Below are 17,737 nucleotides of genomic sequence, written 5' to 3' on the forward strand. Positions count from 1 at the left end.
GGAAGGTATTTTCTTCTATCCCAGTTGTCAGCAAAATGCGTTTGTTTGCCATCCCCTACCAGGGAATGTCAGCCAAATAACATTTTCGATGATTTATAATAGCTCCTTTTTCCAAAGAGACCAAAGAAACAAAAATAAATTCCCACAAACAAAAGAAACGTAAAAAAAAAATTATCTCGATTTCTATGGTTATTGCCGTTTTAGGGCCTGTTCGGACTCCCTCCCGCTCTCCAACTCCGCTCCGGAGCGGAGCAACATGCAGTGTTAATTTGAGGAGCTGCTAATATGGTACTCCACCCGCTCCGCTCCTGAATGGAGGAGTGGAGGGCTACTGAACACAGCCTTAGTCTTTAGTCCAATGTCATAACAATGTTGTTTGCAAAATGGCTGTTCTTCTAAAGCGTCATACGTATAACCCGAATTTCCTTGATTCCGGTTAAGTGATTTATACTCGTGAAGTACAAAGGTGAGAAAACTATGGGAAAATTTATTACTACGCAATAAATGCTATCTAATTTTTGTAATTAGATATGAATATAGGTAGTGCTCAAAAGATAAGAAAGATCAGCCATTTTGAATACGGGGAATAAATAAATGGATACCGCATATATGGAAAAGAAGCTCACATTTATTACATGATAAATACCAATAAAATACAAAAAATTAAGTACAAAGATAGAGATAGAAACAAGATACATCAACCGACTATAACATCACAAACCAGTAGGAAGGAGATAGAACAATCGGCGAAGCTCCACGAACGAGACTGCCATTTGCGGTGGATACCAGAAGATGCATCCCATCTAGGTACGCGGATACCCGAGATCTTCGTCCATTTCGACATCCTCCTTCCCTTCTACGGCATCGATTTTCTGCCTAAACGCTCTGAAATTGAAATCCCCATACCAAGTATGTGCCGTGGTAGATGGATTTTGGGGACGGTTTTTGTTGGTGGTTTGGGCGGCGATCTGACCGTCGCTGCGTGGGAACTGACGGCTAGGATTCGACGTGGGAGCCCATCTCAAATCGCGGGTGGGGCTACTAGTAGTAGTACAACGTGCTTGCTCCCCTCTAGTGTCTTCCTCACGAGTCACCCGTGAAGCAAACCGTCCGCCCCCGGATTCACCCCGTGACGCCGGCGCCGTCGGAACCACTCCTCCGCCGTCCATCGGACCGGCGGTTCCCCTAGATCTCCCGTCGTCTGACACAGATCTCGGCCGATCTCCATCCCCGTCGGCAGGGCCGTCGCTTCACGGTGGGCGTTACTAAGCCCGAAATCACTTCTTGGTTTCTATTTCTAGTTCACGAGTGTCGGACCATCCGACGACGGTGATCTGAGATCTTTTCGTTATAATTTGTTAGGAAGCTTAATTAGGTAGGCGTAGTAGACGGTGATCTTCATCCTAGTGTGCTACCAAGCTGGAATTTTGCTTCCGAATTTCTGATTCATCGATGTTTGCTCACCCTTTTCCAGCAGGAACAGGGCACTCTGTCTTGACTGAAGCACCTGTGCTATCTTTGGCAATAAAGGGGTCACAAAAATCTCCCAGCTGATCTTCCCTGGTGGTGCCGCAACGACGATGAGGACACATGAGCGTGCTGCGAACTTGGCCCTTGCTGGTATGTTCATTTGTTGACAATCCAGTTATCAACCTGCCTGTCGCCTGATTTGCTAGTTCGTTTGTAGTCCTCATTCATGTGTTTGATGACATTGTGCAGCTTTGAGCTTGGCGCCGCTGGTGATCAACGTGAACCCGAACCTGAATGTGATACTCACAGCGTGTCTTACTGTCTATGTGGGCTGTTACCGCTCAGTCAAGGCGACTCCACCCTCTGTGAGCAACATTTCCCTCTATCTATTATGTCAATGCTATAAGTTGTTAACCTAGGCTGACACTAAATTCTTGCATATGGCTCTGCTCAACTTATTACTAACTCTTTCCGTTTCTTCTTATGCAGGAGACGATGTCCAAGGAGCACGCGATGCGGTACCCTTTGGTGGGGAGTGCTATGCTTCTGTCTCTGTTCCTGCTGTTCAAGTTCCTCTCCAAGGACCTGGTCAATGCTGTTCTCACCGCCTACTTTTTCGTTCTTGGCATCGCCGCTCTCTGGTAATAACAACGTTTCTCCCAAGGGTTTTTCCACAGATGTAAATACTTAGAAGTGTAAATGTGAACTTACAAACATTTGTGTTGCCCTGCTTGATTATCCAGCGCAACGCTGCTTCCTTCCATAAAGCGTTTTCTCCCAGAAGGGTGGAATGATAATGCCATCGTTTGGCGTGCTCCGTATTTCCACTGTATGAACCCCGCCTTCATTTTGTTTGCTGCTCACTTGCTTTATGCTCTACATCCTGAAGCTCATGCCAGATTATACTGCAAAATTCCTATTACTAGTTTGATATACTCACGGACTTTATATTCTGTTTCATCTCTAGTACTCCCTCTGTAAACTAATATAAGAGCGTTTAGATCACTATTTTAGTGATCTAAACGCTCTTATATTAGTTTACGGAGGGAGTATTTCTAAGTTGCTATATATACACTGTCAAGTCGTAATGTGCTAACCAAGAGTCCAAATACCCAACTATTGATTTGTCATAACTTGAACAGGCTTCAATAAAATTCAGCACTGCTGCCTTTGTACACCAGTAGTTCATTTTAGGGGGGAACTGGCAAACTGTCTGTACTGTATTCTGGCAACATGAGATTGCTCAGTTGCTCTGCAAAAAACTGGGGTAATTTACTGGCATGTAAACATATGTTTTTGTGACAATGTTTCAATTGATATGGCGTGTCATTTTTCTTGGTGTACTGGATTATGGTTAAATTTGCCAAGATTTGCGATGCTTTTGTTGCTTTTTTGCAATAATATGAGTTTTACCTGGAGTTATCATTAACTTCAGCCTTACCATCTGAAAAACACAAACAATTGCGACTTCTTGATGGTACTACAAGTTTAGAATTTTATCATGCTATTCCCCTTTATAAGCTTGACTCTTCAGTCTTGATGATGATTTATGCCCATTAGCTTCATATTTCAGCGCTCTCGGTGGAGTTTACCAAGTCTCAAGTTGTTGCTTCAATCCCAGGATTTTTCTTCTGTGTATGGTATGCCATGAAGAAGCATTGGCTAGCCAACAATGTTTTGGGAGTTGCATTCTGTATTCAGGTCTGTTATTACTGCTAGAGCTTAAGGTTAATATGCATTGCTAGAATAATTATGGGCTGAAGTCTTCATAAACATGATATGTTTTCCTCCCTGTTTTTATCTTGCAGGGTATTGAGATGCTATCACTAGGATCATTCAAAACTGGCGGTATTCTCTTGGTATGAGTTCACTCAAAGTTTGTAAAGAGTTGAAACTTATACATTCCTATTTTCTGCCATTCTTGCAAACCTCTTTCATTATTTCAGCGAACTACATATTTTCTCTTTCTCACATCTTTGCTATCATAATCCTTACTTTGTGGAGCATGACATATATGTACTCCCTCCGATCCATATTAGTTGTCGCTCAAACGGATGTAGCTAGCACTGAAATATGTCTAGATACATCCATTTGAGCAACAAGTAATATGGATCAGAGGGAGCACAATAAATACAATTCAACTAAATTAGCATGACATGTATGTAGGATAGATATGATTTGAAGTGGCTGATATTCTAGAATTTTAGCTAGCCTTTCTTTTGGCTATGGAAAGAGCAGTCTGGCCGTCTTTCTAGGAAAGCAATGTTATGCAGTGCTTGCTGACTGTATTCGCGATCTGCAGTTTGCATCTCTAGTGATTGGACTTATCATCATATTGCGTCCCTCTTCTCTTTATACAATTATTAACAAATGTTCTAGTAACTCACTAAATGCATAGCAGATAGTTTTCTTGTCCTTGTTTTCATGATTTTCTTGATTTCAGTTCCGTACTTAAGCAAAATCGGTTCCCACTGTTGGTATGGTATTGGAAAGCTAACTATCCACGATTGCCTTTTCTAGTATGTAGTCTGCGCTGTACACATCATCTGGCAAGTAGTATTGAACTGTGATCCTATCCTACTATCTCGTGAATTGGGTAATTTCGAAAGTTCAACTTGTTTACTACCTTACTGATATCCACAGCTTTTCCAATTTTTGCTTGTGCATGCCTTATAAAAATGTTAGCTTCAGTCATTTCATCAGTCCTGTTGCTGCAGTGCCATATACTGTCACTGAATCCTTCTCTTATTATTTCTTAGTATTGTTTTGTAATGGCTGCTCAATTCCTCATCAATTTCAGGCTGGACTTTTTTTCTATGACATCTTCTGGGTTTTCTTCACTCCAGTTATGGTCAGTGTTGCTAAATCATTTGATGCCCCAATAAAGGTTTGTGTTTTCACTCAGTGTATTCAATCTTCTTTTATCTCTGACATTGTTCCATTTTATTACAAATACTTTAGTTCATCTGTTTTTTCCTCCTTCTATTTGTAGCTTCTATTTCCCACTGCAGATGCTGCACGTCCATTCTCTATGCTTGGCCTTGGTGATATCGTAATACCAGGTTAGTGATAAACATGTTGACCAGTTTTGTCTCATATTGTAGTGATACTTGAGTGATGCTGGATTTGCTTTTCTGGTTTGTGGTTTAATAGTAATGCCTGCCACATTATGAGTGACAACTATGTTCTACTGATCCATGGTGAGCTGCTAGTCTAACTGCTATAACAACAGGGTTGTTGTTGATGTAAGGGATGTTTTATTTTATTGTTGTGGATAGGAGATTCTGTATTTTTCTTGAAAACAGGAAAGCAACAATTACCTGTTCAGACTTTGGTGACATGCTAGGCTGTTGTAGTTCCACCACATGACCGGTTCCATGTTCACTGCAATTAGCAGTTACAAAAAAACTAATTTTTCATCATCTTAGTGCATTCACTCCTGTGTCATTCGTTGCCAATACTACCAATATATGCTCCAGGCATGATATCAGGATTGTAGGTATGCAGTAACAGCAGAAAGTAATTATGATTGGACTACGACCAGTTTCATGAAAAAAATGTCAGAATTAGCTTGAAACTACTATATACTGTATAATGACCATGTACACTGTCTTTCAGTTACAAACTTACAATGGATGCTTGATTTTTGTTGACCCCAATAACTAGATTAAATCAAATTTGGTTGGTTAAAATGCTTTGTTGAAATGATGCATTAGAATCATACATGTTCAGTATAACCAAAACAGGAAGAGGTTTTTGATGCGACAAATCAAATATTTTCCCTAAGCAGTTCTCTTCTCTATTTTTCAATACTGAAAACGCATGCAGAGCTCCCATGTACATCCATATATTTATATAATTCTGATTGCAGGCATCTTTGTCGCGCTCGCCCTGCGATTCGACGTCTCGCGAGGGATCAAGAGCCGCGGTTACTTCAACAGCGCGTTTCTGGGATACACAGCGGGTTTAACAGTAACAATAGTTGTGATGAACTGGTTCCGAGCCGCGCAGGTCAGTTCTATTTCTATTAATATATCTTCTGATCTTGTCGTTCTCTATATCCCCTAGTCTCTGGAATATTATTACCTATTTTGTTTCCTCTTCCTTCTATTTCTGATGGTATGCAGCCTGCTCTGTTATACATCGTTCCTGGCGTGATTGGTTTCATCGCTGCGCACTGTCTATGGAACGGAGAAGTAAAGCCGGTAATTACGCTTGTTCACCTCTGATCAGATATTATTTTTTTCGTTTCCTCATGTCCCATGTTCTTCTTTGTTTCAGCTTGTTTCTGATCATATCATAGCTATAATTCACTGTCAAAACTGCGAGGCTTGTCTGTCTCTGACTGTTTTACATTGCCAGCTGCTGGAGTTCACCGAGGCGCAGGCTGATGATAAGGAAGGTGGAGATCCCGATCATGAGAGCAAAAAGGCGGACTAGCGCTCGATCTAGCAGCGCTCAGGTCTTTTTAGTTAGGGGAAGACAGCCAAAGGAGGAGTTTCAATAGACCGGATGATCTCAAGAACTGAGAAATCCATTCACATCATAGAACCTCTTTTTTTAAGAAAATTGATGTCTGTTTGGTTGTAGAACATGGTAAATGAGACCTTAGTTGCTATGGGACTTGCAACAGCATCCAGTTCAGTGACATGGACATGAGTACATGGTTTTACCTGCTGCCTTCCAGCTTTCTGTTTTCTCACACCGACTTGTTCGTGATGGTGGCATCAAGGAATTGTATGGACCTTATTATAGCATTATATTCGGTGACATTTTCTAGATTCCAGTTGGATCATCATTAGTAAACTTGGGCTGTATCAAGGGCAGATTTGTCTGCCAAAGCATGTCGTGCTGTGAAGCGAATCTGACTCGTGAACGGTTCACTGCCAAAGTCGCTGGCATTTCTGCCTTTCCCGCGCGTGCTTTTGGTCGATCTTACCGAACCAGATGAGAGCAAGCATAGCGTGGATGAAAAGAACGGAGGGCAAAGTTGTCCAAAGTAGAATGACAGGTGGGCCCAGACCTAAAAATAGAGAGTTGGATTTGACATGCTTATGACATGCCATTTAAAGGCAAAGAAAAGTGTGCCATTCGATAAAAGTCACGTCAAATGTGTGTCGTTTTCTCAAACTCTAAAAAATGAACGTATGGGTTTGCAAATATTCTATAAACTCTCCCGTGAGCAACTAACAAACGAGTACTCCTTGTGTGGCTCATGCAAGGGTTATTTTGGGTGGGCAGAGCATGCTCTCAGCCGCCACCACCATGTGTCGCATACTGAGCGTTCCCTCGGGATATTATTATTATTTTTCTATATGTTTTTTTAATTTAAATGATTTTTTTCAGGTTTTTTGCTGGTTTTCCCTAGCTTTTGGACCCAATAAAAATTTCAAAGAAACAAATTTTGCACGAAATACATTTTTTTTCCTTTTGTGAGAGGCACATATTTGCTTCTTGTGGATGCACAGATTTGCTTCCGCGAGGCGCACCATTGTGGTTCTCGGAAAGGGAAAAAAGTGTTTTTCTACTTCCGTAAGAGGCATAGATTGGATTCTCGTGAAGACACATATTTACTTTCGCGAGAAGATCATGTCAAAAGGAAAAAGAAAAAAATTTCTTATTGCTTCCACAAGAGGCACAAATTTGCTTCTAGTGGAATCACATGTTTGCTTCTGCGAGAGGCACAAAAAAGAAAGAAAAAACATGTTTTTTTTTTGCTTCCGTGATAAGCACATATTTATATGCGTGGAGACACATATTTGCTTCCGCGAGCAGATCCTCTTCGAAAATGGAAAATAACTGGGGAAAACCATGCTCTCAGCTCGGTTTTTTCGTGAAAAAAACTTCACCAAAACCTATTAACGAGGATCTACTTTCGTATATCTCGACGCGAGAAATTCAATAGCAAAAACGGATAGGGATTTGATCATACGGTTTAAGAGATAAAACATTTTAAATAATTGAATCTATAGAAAAGGGAAAACACCCATGTTGTGCCACTTGTCGGAACCTTGAAAGATGAAGTGACCTTTGCAAGGGGTACTTCTTAATTAGTGATTTCGACTGTCACTATACCCACTGGTGGACCTATAGTAAGGCCGAATGAGCCATGGCCAGCCCAGTCCATGAAATTATGTACATTATACTACATCTACTCGTGAGCCTTGAAACAATAGCCCACAAGATATTTTCTTATGGTTAGCCCACGACTACATGTACTCATCCGCTACTTCAAACTCAACAACTAAAAACAAACACTCTGTACTGTATTGTACTTCCTCCGTTCGGAATTACTTGTCTTGGAAATGGATGTATCTAAAACTAAAATACGTCTAGATATATTCATTTTCGTGACAACTAATTCCAAACGGAGGGAGTACGAAATATGCTCTGCAACCTTCCACTGTTGGTTCATTATGTCATCATGAGATCCTCGCTGTCTTCCACCCTAGCATCGGCTGGAAGAACGGTCATCATCTTTAGGTTGCGAAAAGAGTTGGTCATGCATGCTCTCCCATATCCACACCACTCCAGGGGCCACCCATGGGCCGGCAAAATAGGTGACCACCCAGTACAAACCAGAAGAACAATCGTCGCCTTGGGGTTCACCACCCTGAATGGTGATAATGATGCAAGCACTATACCGTAGCCACACCGCTTCTAGGACTGGCCCATAGGAGGATCGAACAGGACGACCACCCTGGGCTCTGAGATGAGGTGGGCCTCAATTATACTACTAAATAAGAATAATAACTACTATAATCCCTCTTGTTCCTCAAAAAAAAACTATAATCCCTCCTGTCCTTTTTTACTCGCATGTAAGATTTGTCTGAAGATAAACTTCGTAAAGTTTGACCAACTTTATAGAAAAAATGGCAACATTCACAACACGAATCCAATATTATTAGATGTGTCACAAATTTAATTTTCATACTCCCTTCATTCCCTTATACAAGACCACTATGAAAAATACATTTTGCATCTATACAAGGCTACTAACAGTAATCGAGGTAAGAATTAACGATGTTTTCTCGTAATAGCAACTTGTCTAACACTTGCATGCATGTGGTCATAATTACACTGTGCTACTTTCTTCTCATTCCTTCCTTACATGCATGCGAGCGTATTAATGATCCCGATTAACAAGAAGAAAAGTTAGATTACAAAGCAATCATTAAATTTTACCTTGGTACCTGTAATATGTGTTTGTGGCCTTGTATAAGGGAATGGAGGGAGTATTATATAACTTTGGTATTGTTGATGTTTTCATATAATTATGGTCAAACTTTAAGAAGTTTGAGTTCAGACAAATCTTATATGGGGAGTAAAATGGACGGAAAGGAGTACTCCATATAAGATTATTGAATACATGAAAAAAGGCCAAATTTGCATGAGAAGTGCAGACTACAGGCCAAATAGCGTGTACAATATGAACAAACCAATATGCTCGGTGGTGGTGAGTTTAGTCAGACTGCTAGTCTCTCTACACTCGCAAGTTTTAACCGTGTTAACTAGATTTCTATGTTGAATTTTGTGCACAACCTTTTAATTTAAAAATTGGCAGGAGGTCTTGTACACACCAAATCAAATCAAGCACGTTCCAAATGACCATATCAAATAACCAAATCGTATGTTTGAAAACACATCTGTCAATGGTTCAATTTATACTGTAGAAGATTCCACCAATATGTTTACCTAATAATAACTAGAAACCATTATTATGATATTAATTAGAGTGCACGCTTTAAAGATCTCTAACAAGATATTTAATACGGAGTAACATTAAAATATATATAATACACACACAAACACACAAGTTTATATATGTATACACAATATAACTTATGCATTTGTCTAAACTTAATTCAAGGAGATATTCTACAGCACAAAATTTAAATTTAGTAGACAAACGTTTTCCAGTAATATATACTATAGCTATACACCAAATGATGCCAAATTTCTCCCTTTTGTCCATCTTATATGCGACTGTAGGTTGACTATATAAAATACTCTTATTTATTCATTACAATGTTCTTTCTTGTATTTTTGGTGATAAATAATAAATAAATTGTTATGTGATTAACTATGCCAGCTAAGTGCTAAGAAATATACTCATCATACGACTACTGTATTAGAAAAACAAATTTAAAGAGGTATAAAAGTTTAGTATAAAAATATGTCATAAATAGTTTTCTTCCTCGTGTGTTTGACAGAGTTGAATGTCCTCGCAAGTAATTTCTCCTCCTCTGTCATGTGTTTGTGAGATCTCAAGTATCTCAAGTAACGCATGGCTAATTATTTGTCTATATTTTTTTAATTTACAGGAAGATGTGGACGTTGAGAATGAGCAAAAATATTTTTAGGAATCATTCACCGATAACTTGAGCCAAGTTCATTCAAACATATTGTAATAGTATGGAATAAATGTTGGGGAACGTAGTAGTTTCAAAAAATTTCCTACGCACACGCAAGATCATGGTGATGATATAGCAACGAGAGGGGAGAGTGTTCGTCCACGTACCCTCGTAGACCGTAAGCGGAAGCGTTAGCACAACGCGGTTGATGTAGTCGTACGTCTTCACGATCCGACCGATCCAAGCACCGAACGTACGGGGCCTCCGAGTTCAGCACATGTTCAGCTCGATGACGATCTCCGGCCCTCCGATCCAGCAAAGGCTCCGGAGATGAGTTCCGTCAGCACGACGGCGTGGTGACGATGATGATGTTCTACCGGCGCAGGGCTTCGCCTAAACTCCGCGACGATCTGACCGAGGTGGAATATGGTGGAAGGGGGCACCGCACACGGCTAAGGAACGATCCGTAGATCAACTTGTGTGTCTTTGGGGTGCCCCCCCCCCGTCCCCGTATATAAAGGAGCCAGGGGGAGGAGGCGGCCGGCCTAGAGGGTGCGCCAACGGGGGGAGTCCTACTCCCACCGGGAGTAGGACTCCCTCTTTCCAAGTAGGAGTAGGAGAAGGGGGGAAAGAGGAGGAAGAGGGGAAGGAAAGGGGGGGCGCCGCCCCCCTTCCCTTGTCCTATTCGGACTAGGAGGGGGAGGGGCGCGCGGCCCCCTCCTGGCTCCTTCCCTCTTCTCCCTCGTGGCCCATGTAGGCCCATTAACCCCCGGGGGGGTTCCGGTAACCTCCCGGTACTCCGGTAAAATGCCGATTTCACCCGGAACTATTCTGATGTCCAAACATAGGCTTCCAATATATCAATCTTTAGGTCTCGACCATTCGAGACTCCTCGTCATGTCCGTGATCACATCCGGGACTCCGAACATATTTCGGTACATCAAAACTTATAAACTCATAATAAAACTATCATCGAAACGTTAAGCGTGCGGACCCTACGGGTTCGAGAACTATGTAGACATGACCTAAAACCATTCTCGGTCAATAACCAATAGCGGGACCTGGATGCCCATATTGGTTCCTACATATTCTACGAAGATCTTTATCGGTCAAACCCCATAACAACATACGTTGTTCCCTTTGTCATCGGTATGTTACTTGCCCGAGATTTGATCGTCGGTATCCAATACCTAGTTCAATCTCGTTACCGGCAAGTCTCTTTACTCGTTCTGTAATACGTCATCTCATAACTAACTCATTAGTTATAATGCTTGCAAGGCTTAAGTGATGAGTATTACCGAGAGGGCCCAGAGATACCTCTCCGACAATCGGAGTGACAAAACCTAATCTCGAAATACGCCAACTCAACATGTACCTTCGGAGACACCTGTAGTACTCCTTTATAATCACCCAGTTACGTTGTGACGTTTGGTAGTACCCAAAGTGTTCCTCCGGTAAACGGGAGTTGCATAATTCTCATAGTTACAGGAACATGTATAAGTCATGAAGAAAGCAATAGAAGAATACTAAACGATCATGTGCTAAGCTAACGGGATGGGTCATGTCAATCACATCATTCTCCTAATTATGTGATCCCATTAATCAAATGACAACACATGTCTATGGTTAGGAAACATAACCATCTTTGATTAATGAGCTAGTCAAGTAGAGGCATACTAGTGACTATATGTTTGTCTATGTATTCACACATGTATCATGTTTCCAGTTAATACAATTCTAGCATGAATAATAAACATTTATCATGATATGAGGAAATAAATAATAACTTTATTATTCCCTTTAGGGCATATTTCCTTCAGTCTCCCACTTGCACTAGAGTCAATAATCTAGATTACATAGTAATGATTCTAACACCCATGGATTCTTGGTGCTGATCATGTTTTGCTCGTGAGAGAGGCTTAGTCAACGGGTCTGCAACATTCAGATCCGTATGTATCTTGCAAATCTCTATGTCTCCCACTTGGACTTGGTCCCGAATGGAATTGAAGCGTCTCTTGATGTGCTTGGTCCTCTTGTGAAATCTGGATTCCTTTGCCAAGGCAATTGCACCGGTATTATCACAGAAGATCTTCATTGGTCCCGATGCACTAGGTATGACACCTAGATCGGAAATGAACTCCTTCATCCAGACTCCTTCATTCGCTGCTTCAGAAGCAGCTATGTACTCCGCTTCACATGTAGATCCCGCCACGACGCTTTGTTTAGAACTGCACCAACTTACAGCTCCACCGTTTAATATAAACACGTATCCGGTTTGCGATTTAGAATCGTCCGGATCAGTGTCAAAGCTTGCATCGACGTAACCTTTTACGACTAGCTCTTTGTCACCTCCATATACGAGAAACATATCCTTAGTCCTTTTCAGGTATTTCAGGATGTTCTTGACCGCTGTCCAGTGATCCACTCCTGGATTACTTTGGTACCTTCCTGCCAAGCTTATTGCTAAGCATACGTCAGGTCTGGTACACAGCATTGCATACATGATAGAGCCTATGGCTGAAGCATAGGGAACATCTTTCATTTTCTCTCTATCTTCTGCTGTGGTCAGGCATTGAGTTTGACTCAACTTCACACCTTGTAGCACAGGCAAGAATCCTTTCTTTGCCTGATCCATTTTGAACTTTTTCAAAATTTTGTCAAGGTAAGTGCTTAGTGAAAGTCCAATTAAGCGTCTTGATCTATCTCTATAGATCTTGATGCCCAATATATAAGTAGCTTCACCGAGGTCTTTCATTGAAAAACTTTTATTCAAGTATCCCTTTATGCTATCCAGAAATTCTATATTATTTCCAATTAACAATATGTCATCTACATATAAAACTAGAAATGCTACAGAGCTCCCACTCACTTTTTTGTAAATACAGGCTTCTCCAAAAGTCTGTATAAAACCATATGCTTTGATCACACTATCAAAGCGTTTATTCCAACTCCGAGATGCTTGCACCAGTCCATAAATGGAACGCTGGAGCTTGCGCACTTTGTTAGCACCTTTTGGATCAACAAAACCTTCCGGCTGCATCATATACAACTCTTCTTCTAGAAATCCATTCAAGAATGCAGTCTTGATATCCATTTGCCAAATTTCATAATCATGAAATGCAGCAATGGCTAACATGATTCGGACAGATTTAAGCATCGCTACGGGTGAGAAAGTCTCATCGTAGTCAACCCCTTGAACTTGTCGAAAACCTTTCGCCACAAGTCGAGCTTTATAGACAGTTACATTACCATCAGCGTCAGTCTTCTTCTTAAAAATCCATTTATTCTCAATAGCTTGCCGATCATCGGGCAAGTCAACCAAAGTCCATACTTTGTTTTCATACATGGATCCCATCTCAGATTTCATGGCCTCTAGCCATTTTGCGGAATCTGGGCTCATCATCGCTTCCTCATAGTTCGTAGGTTCATCATGGTCAAGTAACATGACTTCCAGAATAGGATTACCGTACCACTCTGGTGCGGATCTTACTCTGGTAGACCTATGAGGTTCTGTAGAAACTTGATCTGAAGTTTCATGATCAATATCATTAGCTTCCTCACTGATTGGTGTAGTTGTCACAGGAACCGGTTCTTGTGATGAACTACTTTCTAATAAGGGAGTAGATACAGTTATCTCATCAAGTTCTACTTTCCTCCCACTCACTTCTTTCGAGAGAAACTCCTTCTCTAGAAATGATCCGAATTTAGCAACGAAAATCTTGCCCTCAGATCTGTGATAAAAGGTGTACCCAATAGTCTCCTTTGGGTATCCTATGAAGACACATTTCTCCGATTTGGGTTCGAGCTTATATGGTTGAAGTTTCTTCACATAAGCATCGCAGCCCCAAACTTTAAGAAACGACAACTTTGGTTTCTTGCCAAACCACAGTTCATAAGGCGTCATCTCAACGGATTTTGATGGTGCCCTATTTAACGTGAATGCGGCCGTCTCTAAAGCATAACCCCAAAACGATAGCGGTAAATCAGTAAGAGACATCATAGATCGTACCATATCAAGTAAAGTACGATTACGATGTTCGGACACACCATTTCGTTGTGGTGTTCTAGGTGGCGTGAGTTGCGAGACTATCCCGCATTGTTTCAAGTGTAGACCAAACTCGTAACTCAAATATTCTCCTCCACGATCAGATCGTAGAAACTTTATTTTCTTGTTACGATGATTTTCCACTTCACTCTGAAATTCTTTGAACTTTTCAAATGTTTCAGACTTGTGTTTCATTAAGTAGATATACCCATATCTGCTTAGATCATCTGTGAAGGTGAGAAAATAACGATATCCGCCACGAGCCTCAACATTCATTGGACCACATACATCTATATGTATGATTTCCAACAAATCTGTTGCTCTCTCCATAGTACCGGAGAACGGCGTTTTAGTCATCTTGCCCATAAGGCACGGTTCGCAAGTACCAAGTGATTCATAATCAAGTGATTCCAAAAGCCCATCAGTATGGAGTTTCTTCATGCGCTTTACACCGATATGACCTAAACGGCAGTGCCACAAATAAGTTGCACTATCATTATCAACTTTGCATCTTTTTGTTTCAACACTATGAATATGTGTATCACTACTATCGAGATTCAATAAAAATAGACCACTCTTCAAGGGAGCATGACCATAAAAGATATTACTCATATAAATAGAACAACCATTATTCTCTGATTTAAATGAATAACCGTCTCGCATCAAACAAGATCCAGATATAATGTTCATGCTCAACGCTGGCACCAAATAACAATTATTTAGGTCTAATACTAATCCCGATGGTAGATGTAGAGGTAGCGTGCCGACCGCGATCACATCGACTTTGGAACCATTTCCCACGTGCATCGTCACCTCGTCCTTAGCTAATCTTCGCTTAATCCGTAGTCCCTTTGTTCACTTTGCCATCCTTCTTATCCACCAAATACTTGGGGCAGTTCCGCTTCCAGTGTCCAGTCTGCTTGCAGTAGAAGCACTTAGTTTCAGGCTTAGGTCCAGACTTGGGTTTCTTCTCTTGAGCAGCAACTTGCTTGCCGTTCTTTGAAGTTCCCCTTCTTCTTCCCTTTGCCCTTCTTCTTGAAACTAGTGGTCTTGTTAACCATCAACACTTGATGCTCCTTCTGTTGGGGAACGTAGTAATTTCAAAAAATTTCCTACGCACATGCAAGATCATGGTGATGGCATAGCAACAAGAGGGGAGAGTGTTCGTCCACGTACCCTCGTAGACCGTAAGCGGAAGCGTTAGCACAACGCGGTTGATGTAGTCGTACGTCTTCACAATCCGACCGATCCAAGCACCAAACGTACGGAGCCTCCGAGTTCAGCACACGTTCATCTCGATGACGATCTCCGGCCTCCGATCCAGCCGAGCTCCGGAGATGAGTTCCGTCAGCATGACGGCGTGGTGACGATGATGATGTTCTACCGGCGCAGGGCTTCGCCTAAACTCCGCGACTATGTGACCGAGGTGGAATATGGTGGAAGGGGGCACCCCACATGGCTAAGGAACGATCCGTAGATCAACTTGTGTGTCTATGGGGTTCCCCCCGCCCCCGTATATAAAGGAGGGAGGGAGGAGGGGGCCGGCCTAAGGGGAGGCGCGCCCTAGGAGGGGGAAACCTACTCCAAGTAGGTTTCCCCCCTCCTTTTCCTAATCCAAGAAGGAGGGGGAAGGAAGGAGTAGGAGAGGGGGAAGGCAAGGGGGGCGCCGCCCCCGCCCCCTTCCTTGTCCTATTCGGACTCAAGGGGAGGGGCGCGCCACTTGCCCTGGCCGGCCCCTCTCTTTCTCCAATAGGGCCCATCAAGGCCCATTACTTCCCGGGGGGGTTCGGTAACCCTCCGGTACTCCGGTTTTCTCCGAAAACTCCCGGAACACTTCCGGTGTCCGAATATAGTCATCCAATATATCAATCTTTATGTCTCGACCATTTCGAGACTCCTCGTCATGTCTGTGATCACATCCGGGACTTCGAACAAACTTCGGTACATCAAAACTTATAAACTCATAATAAAACTATCATCAAAACGTTAAGCGTGCGGACCCTACGGGTTCGAGAACTATGTAGACATGACCTAGAACCATTCTCGGTCAATAACCAATAGCGGGACCTGGATGCCCATATTGGTTCCTACATATTCTATGAAGATCTTTATCGGTCAAACCGCGTAACAACATACTTTGTTCCCTTTGTCATTGGTATGTTACTTGCCCGAGATTTGATCGTCGGTATCCAATACCTAGTTCAATCTCGTTACCGGCAAGTCTCTTTACTCGTTCCGTAATACATCATCTCATAACTAACTCATTAGTTACATGCTTGCAAGGCTTAGGTGATGAGTATTACCGAGAGGGCCTAGAGATACCTCTCCGACAATCGGAGTGACAAAACCTAATCTCGAATTATGCCAACCCAACATGTATCTTCGGAAACACCTGTAGAGCACCTTTATAATCACCCAGTTACGTTGTGACGTTTGGTAGCACACAAAGTGTTCTTCCGGTATACGGGAGTTGCACAATCTCATAGTTGCAGGAACTTTGTATAAGTCATGAAGAAAGCAATAGCAGTATACTAAACGATCAAGTGCTAGGCTAACGGAATGGGTCATGTCAATCACATCATTCTCCTAATGATGTGATCCCACTAATCAAATGACAACACATGTCTATGGTTAGGAAACATAACCATCTTTGATTAATGAGCTAGTTAAGTAGAGGCACACTGGTGACTATAGTTTTGTCTATGTATTCACACATGTATTATGTTTCCGGTTAATACAATTCTAGCATGAATAATAAACATTTATCATGATATGAGGAAATAAATAATAACTTTATTATTGCCTCTAGGGCATATTTCCTTCAGTCTCCCACTTGCACTAGAGTCAATAATCTAGATTACATAGTAATGATTCTGACACCCATGGAGCCTTGGTGCTGATCATGTTTTGCTCGTGAGAGAGGCTTTGTCAATGGGTCTGCAACATTCAGATCCGTATGTATCTTGCAAATCTCTATGTCTCCCACTTGGACTTGGTCCCGAATGGAATTGAAGCATCTCTTGATGTGCTTGGTCCTCTTGTGAAATCTGGATTCCTTTGCCAAGGCAATTGCACCAGTATTGTCACAGAAGATCTTCATTGGTCCCGATGCACTAGGTATGACACCTAGATCGGAAATGAACTCCTTCATCCAGACTCCTTCATTCGCTGCTTCAGAAGCAGCTATGTACTCCGCTTCACATGTAGATCCCGCCACGACGCTTTGTTTAGAACTGCACCAACTTACAGCTCCACCGTTTAATAAAAACACGTATCCGGTTTGCGATTTAGAATCGTCCGGATCAGTGTCAAAGCTTGCATCGACGTAACCATTTACGACTAGCTCTTTGTCACCTCCATATACGAGAAACATATCCTTAGTCATTTTCAGGTATTTTAGGATGTTCTTGACTGTTGTCTAGTGATCCACTCCTGGATTACTTTGGTACCTTCCTGCCAAGCTTATTGCTAAGCATACGTCAGGTCTGGTACACAGCATTGCATACATGATAGAGCCTATGGCTGAAGCATAGGGAACATTTTTCATTTTCTCTCTATCTTCTGCTGTGGTCGGGCATTGAGTTTGACTCAACTTCACACCTAGTAGCACAGGCAAGAATCCTTTCTTTGCCTGATCCATTTTGGACTTTTTCAAAATTTTGTCAAGGTATGTGCTTCGTGAAAGTCCTATTAAGCGTCTTGATCTATCTCTATAGATCTTGATGCCCAATATGTAAGCAGCTTCACCGAGGTCTTTCATTGGAAAACTTTTGTTCAAGTATCCCTTTATGCTATCCAGAAAATCTATATCATTTCCAATTAATAATATGTCATCTACATATAAAACTAGAAATGCTACAGAGCTCCC

At 41.8% G+C, this 17,737-nt stretch overlaps 1 protein-coding gene across 3 annotated transcripts; it reads left to right on the plus strand.

The window, feature by feature from the left end:
* Positions 1 to 747: 747 nt before the first annotated feature.
* On the plus strand, positions 748 to 6,252 carry LOC119323432 (signal peptide peptidase 1-like). Of its 3 annotated transcripts, none has more exons than XM_037597094.1 (12): positions 748 to 807; positions 1,475 to 1,620; positions 1,720 to 1,835; positions 1,960 to 2,111; positions 2,214 to 2,299; positions 3,044 to 3,171; positions 3,279 to 3,329; positions 4,271 to 4,357; positions 4,463 to 4,532; positions 5,342 to 5,481; positions 5,598 to 5,675; positions 5,833 to 6,252. In XM_037597094.1, exons 2-12 carry the CDS (start codon positions 1,581 to 1,583, stop codon positions 5,908 to 5,910), a joined length of 1,026 nt encoding a protein of 341 aa, XP_037452991.1. In that variant the 5' UTR covers positions 748 to 807; positions 1,475 to 1,580; the 3' UTR covers positions 5,911 to 6,252. The 3 variants fall into 3 exon arrangements, with proteins under 3 accessions (XP_037452991.1, XP_037452990.1, XP_037452992.1); XM_037597093.1 differs by lacking the exon at positions 748 to 807 and adding an exon at positions 1,091 to 1,255; XM_037597095.1 differs by lacking the exon at positions 748 to 807 and adding an exon at positions 1,091 to 1,255 and having other exon boundaries at positions 1,478 to 1,620.
* Positions 6,253 to 17,737: the final 11,485 nt, after the last annotated feature.

This window comes from Triticum dicoccoides, chromosome 6B (genome assembly GCF_002162155.2).
Source record: "Triticum dicoccoides isolate Atlit2015 ecotype Zavitan chromosome 6B, WEW_v2.0, whole genome shotgun sequence".
Lineage (NCBI taxonomy): Eukaryota > Viridiplantae > Streptophyta > Magnoliopsida > Poales > Poaceae > Triticum > Triticum dicoccoides.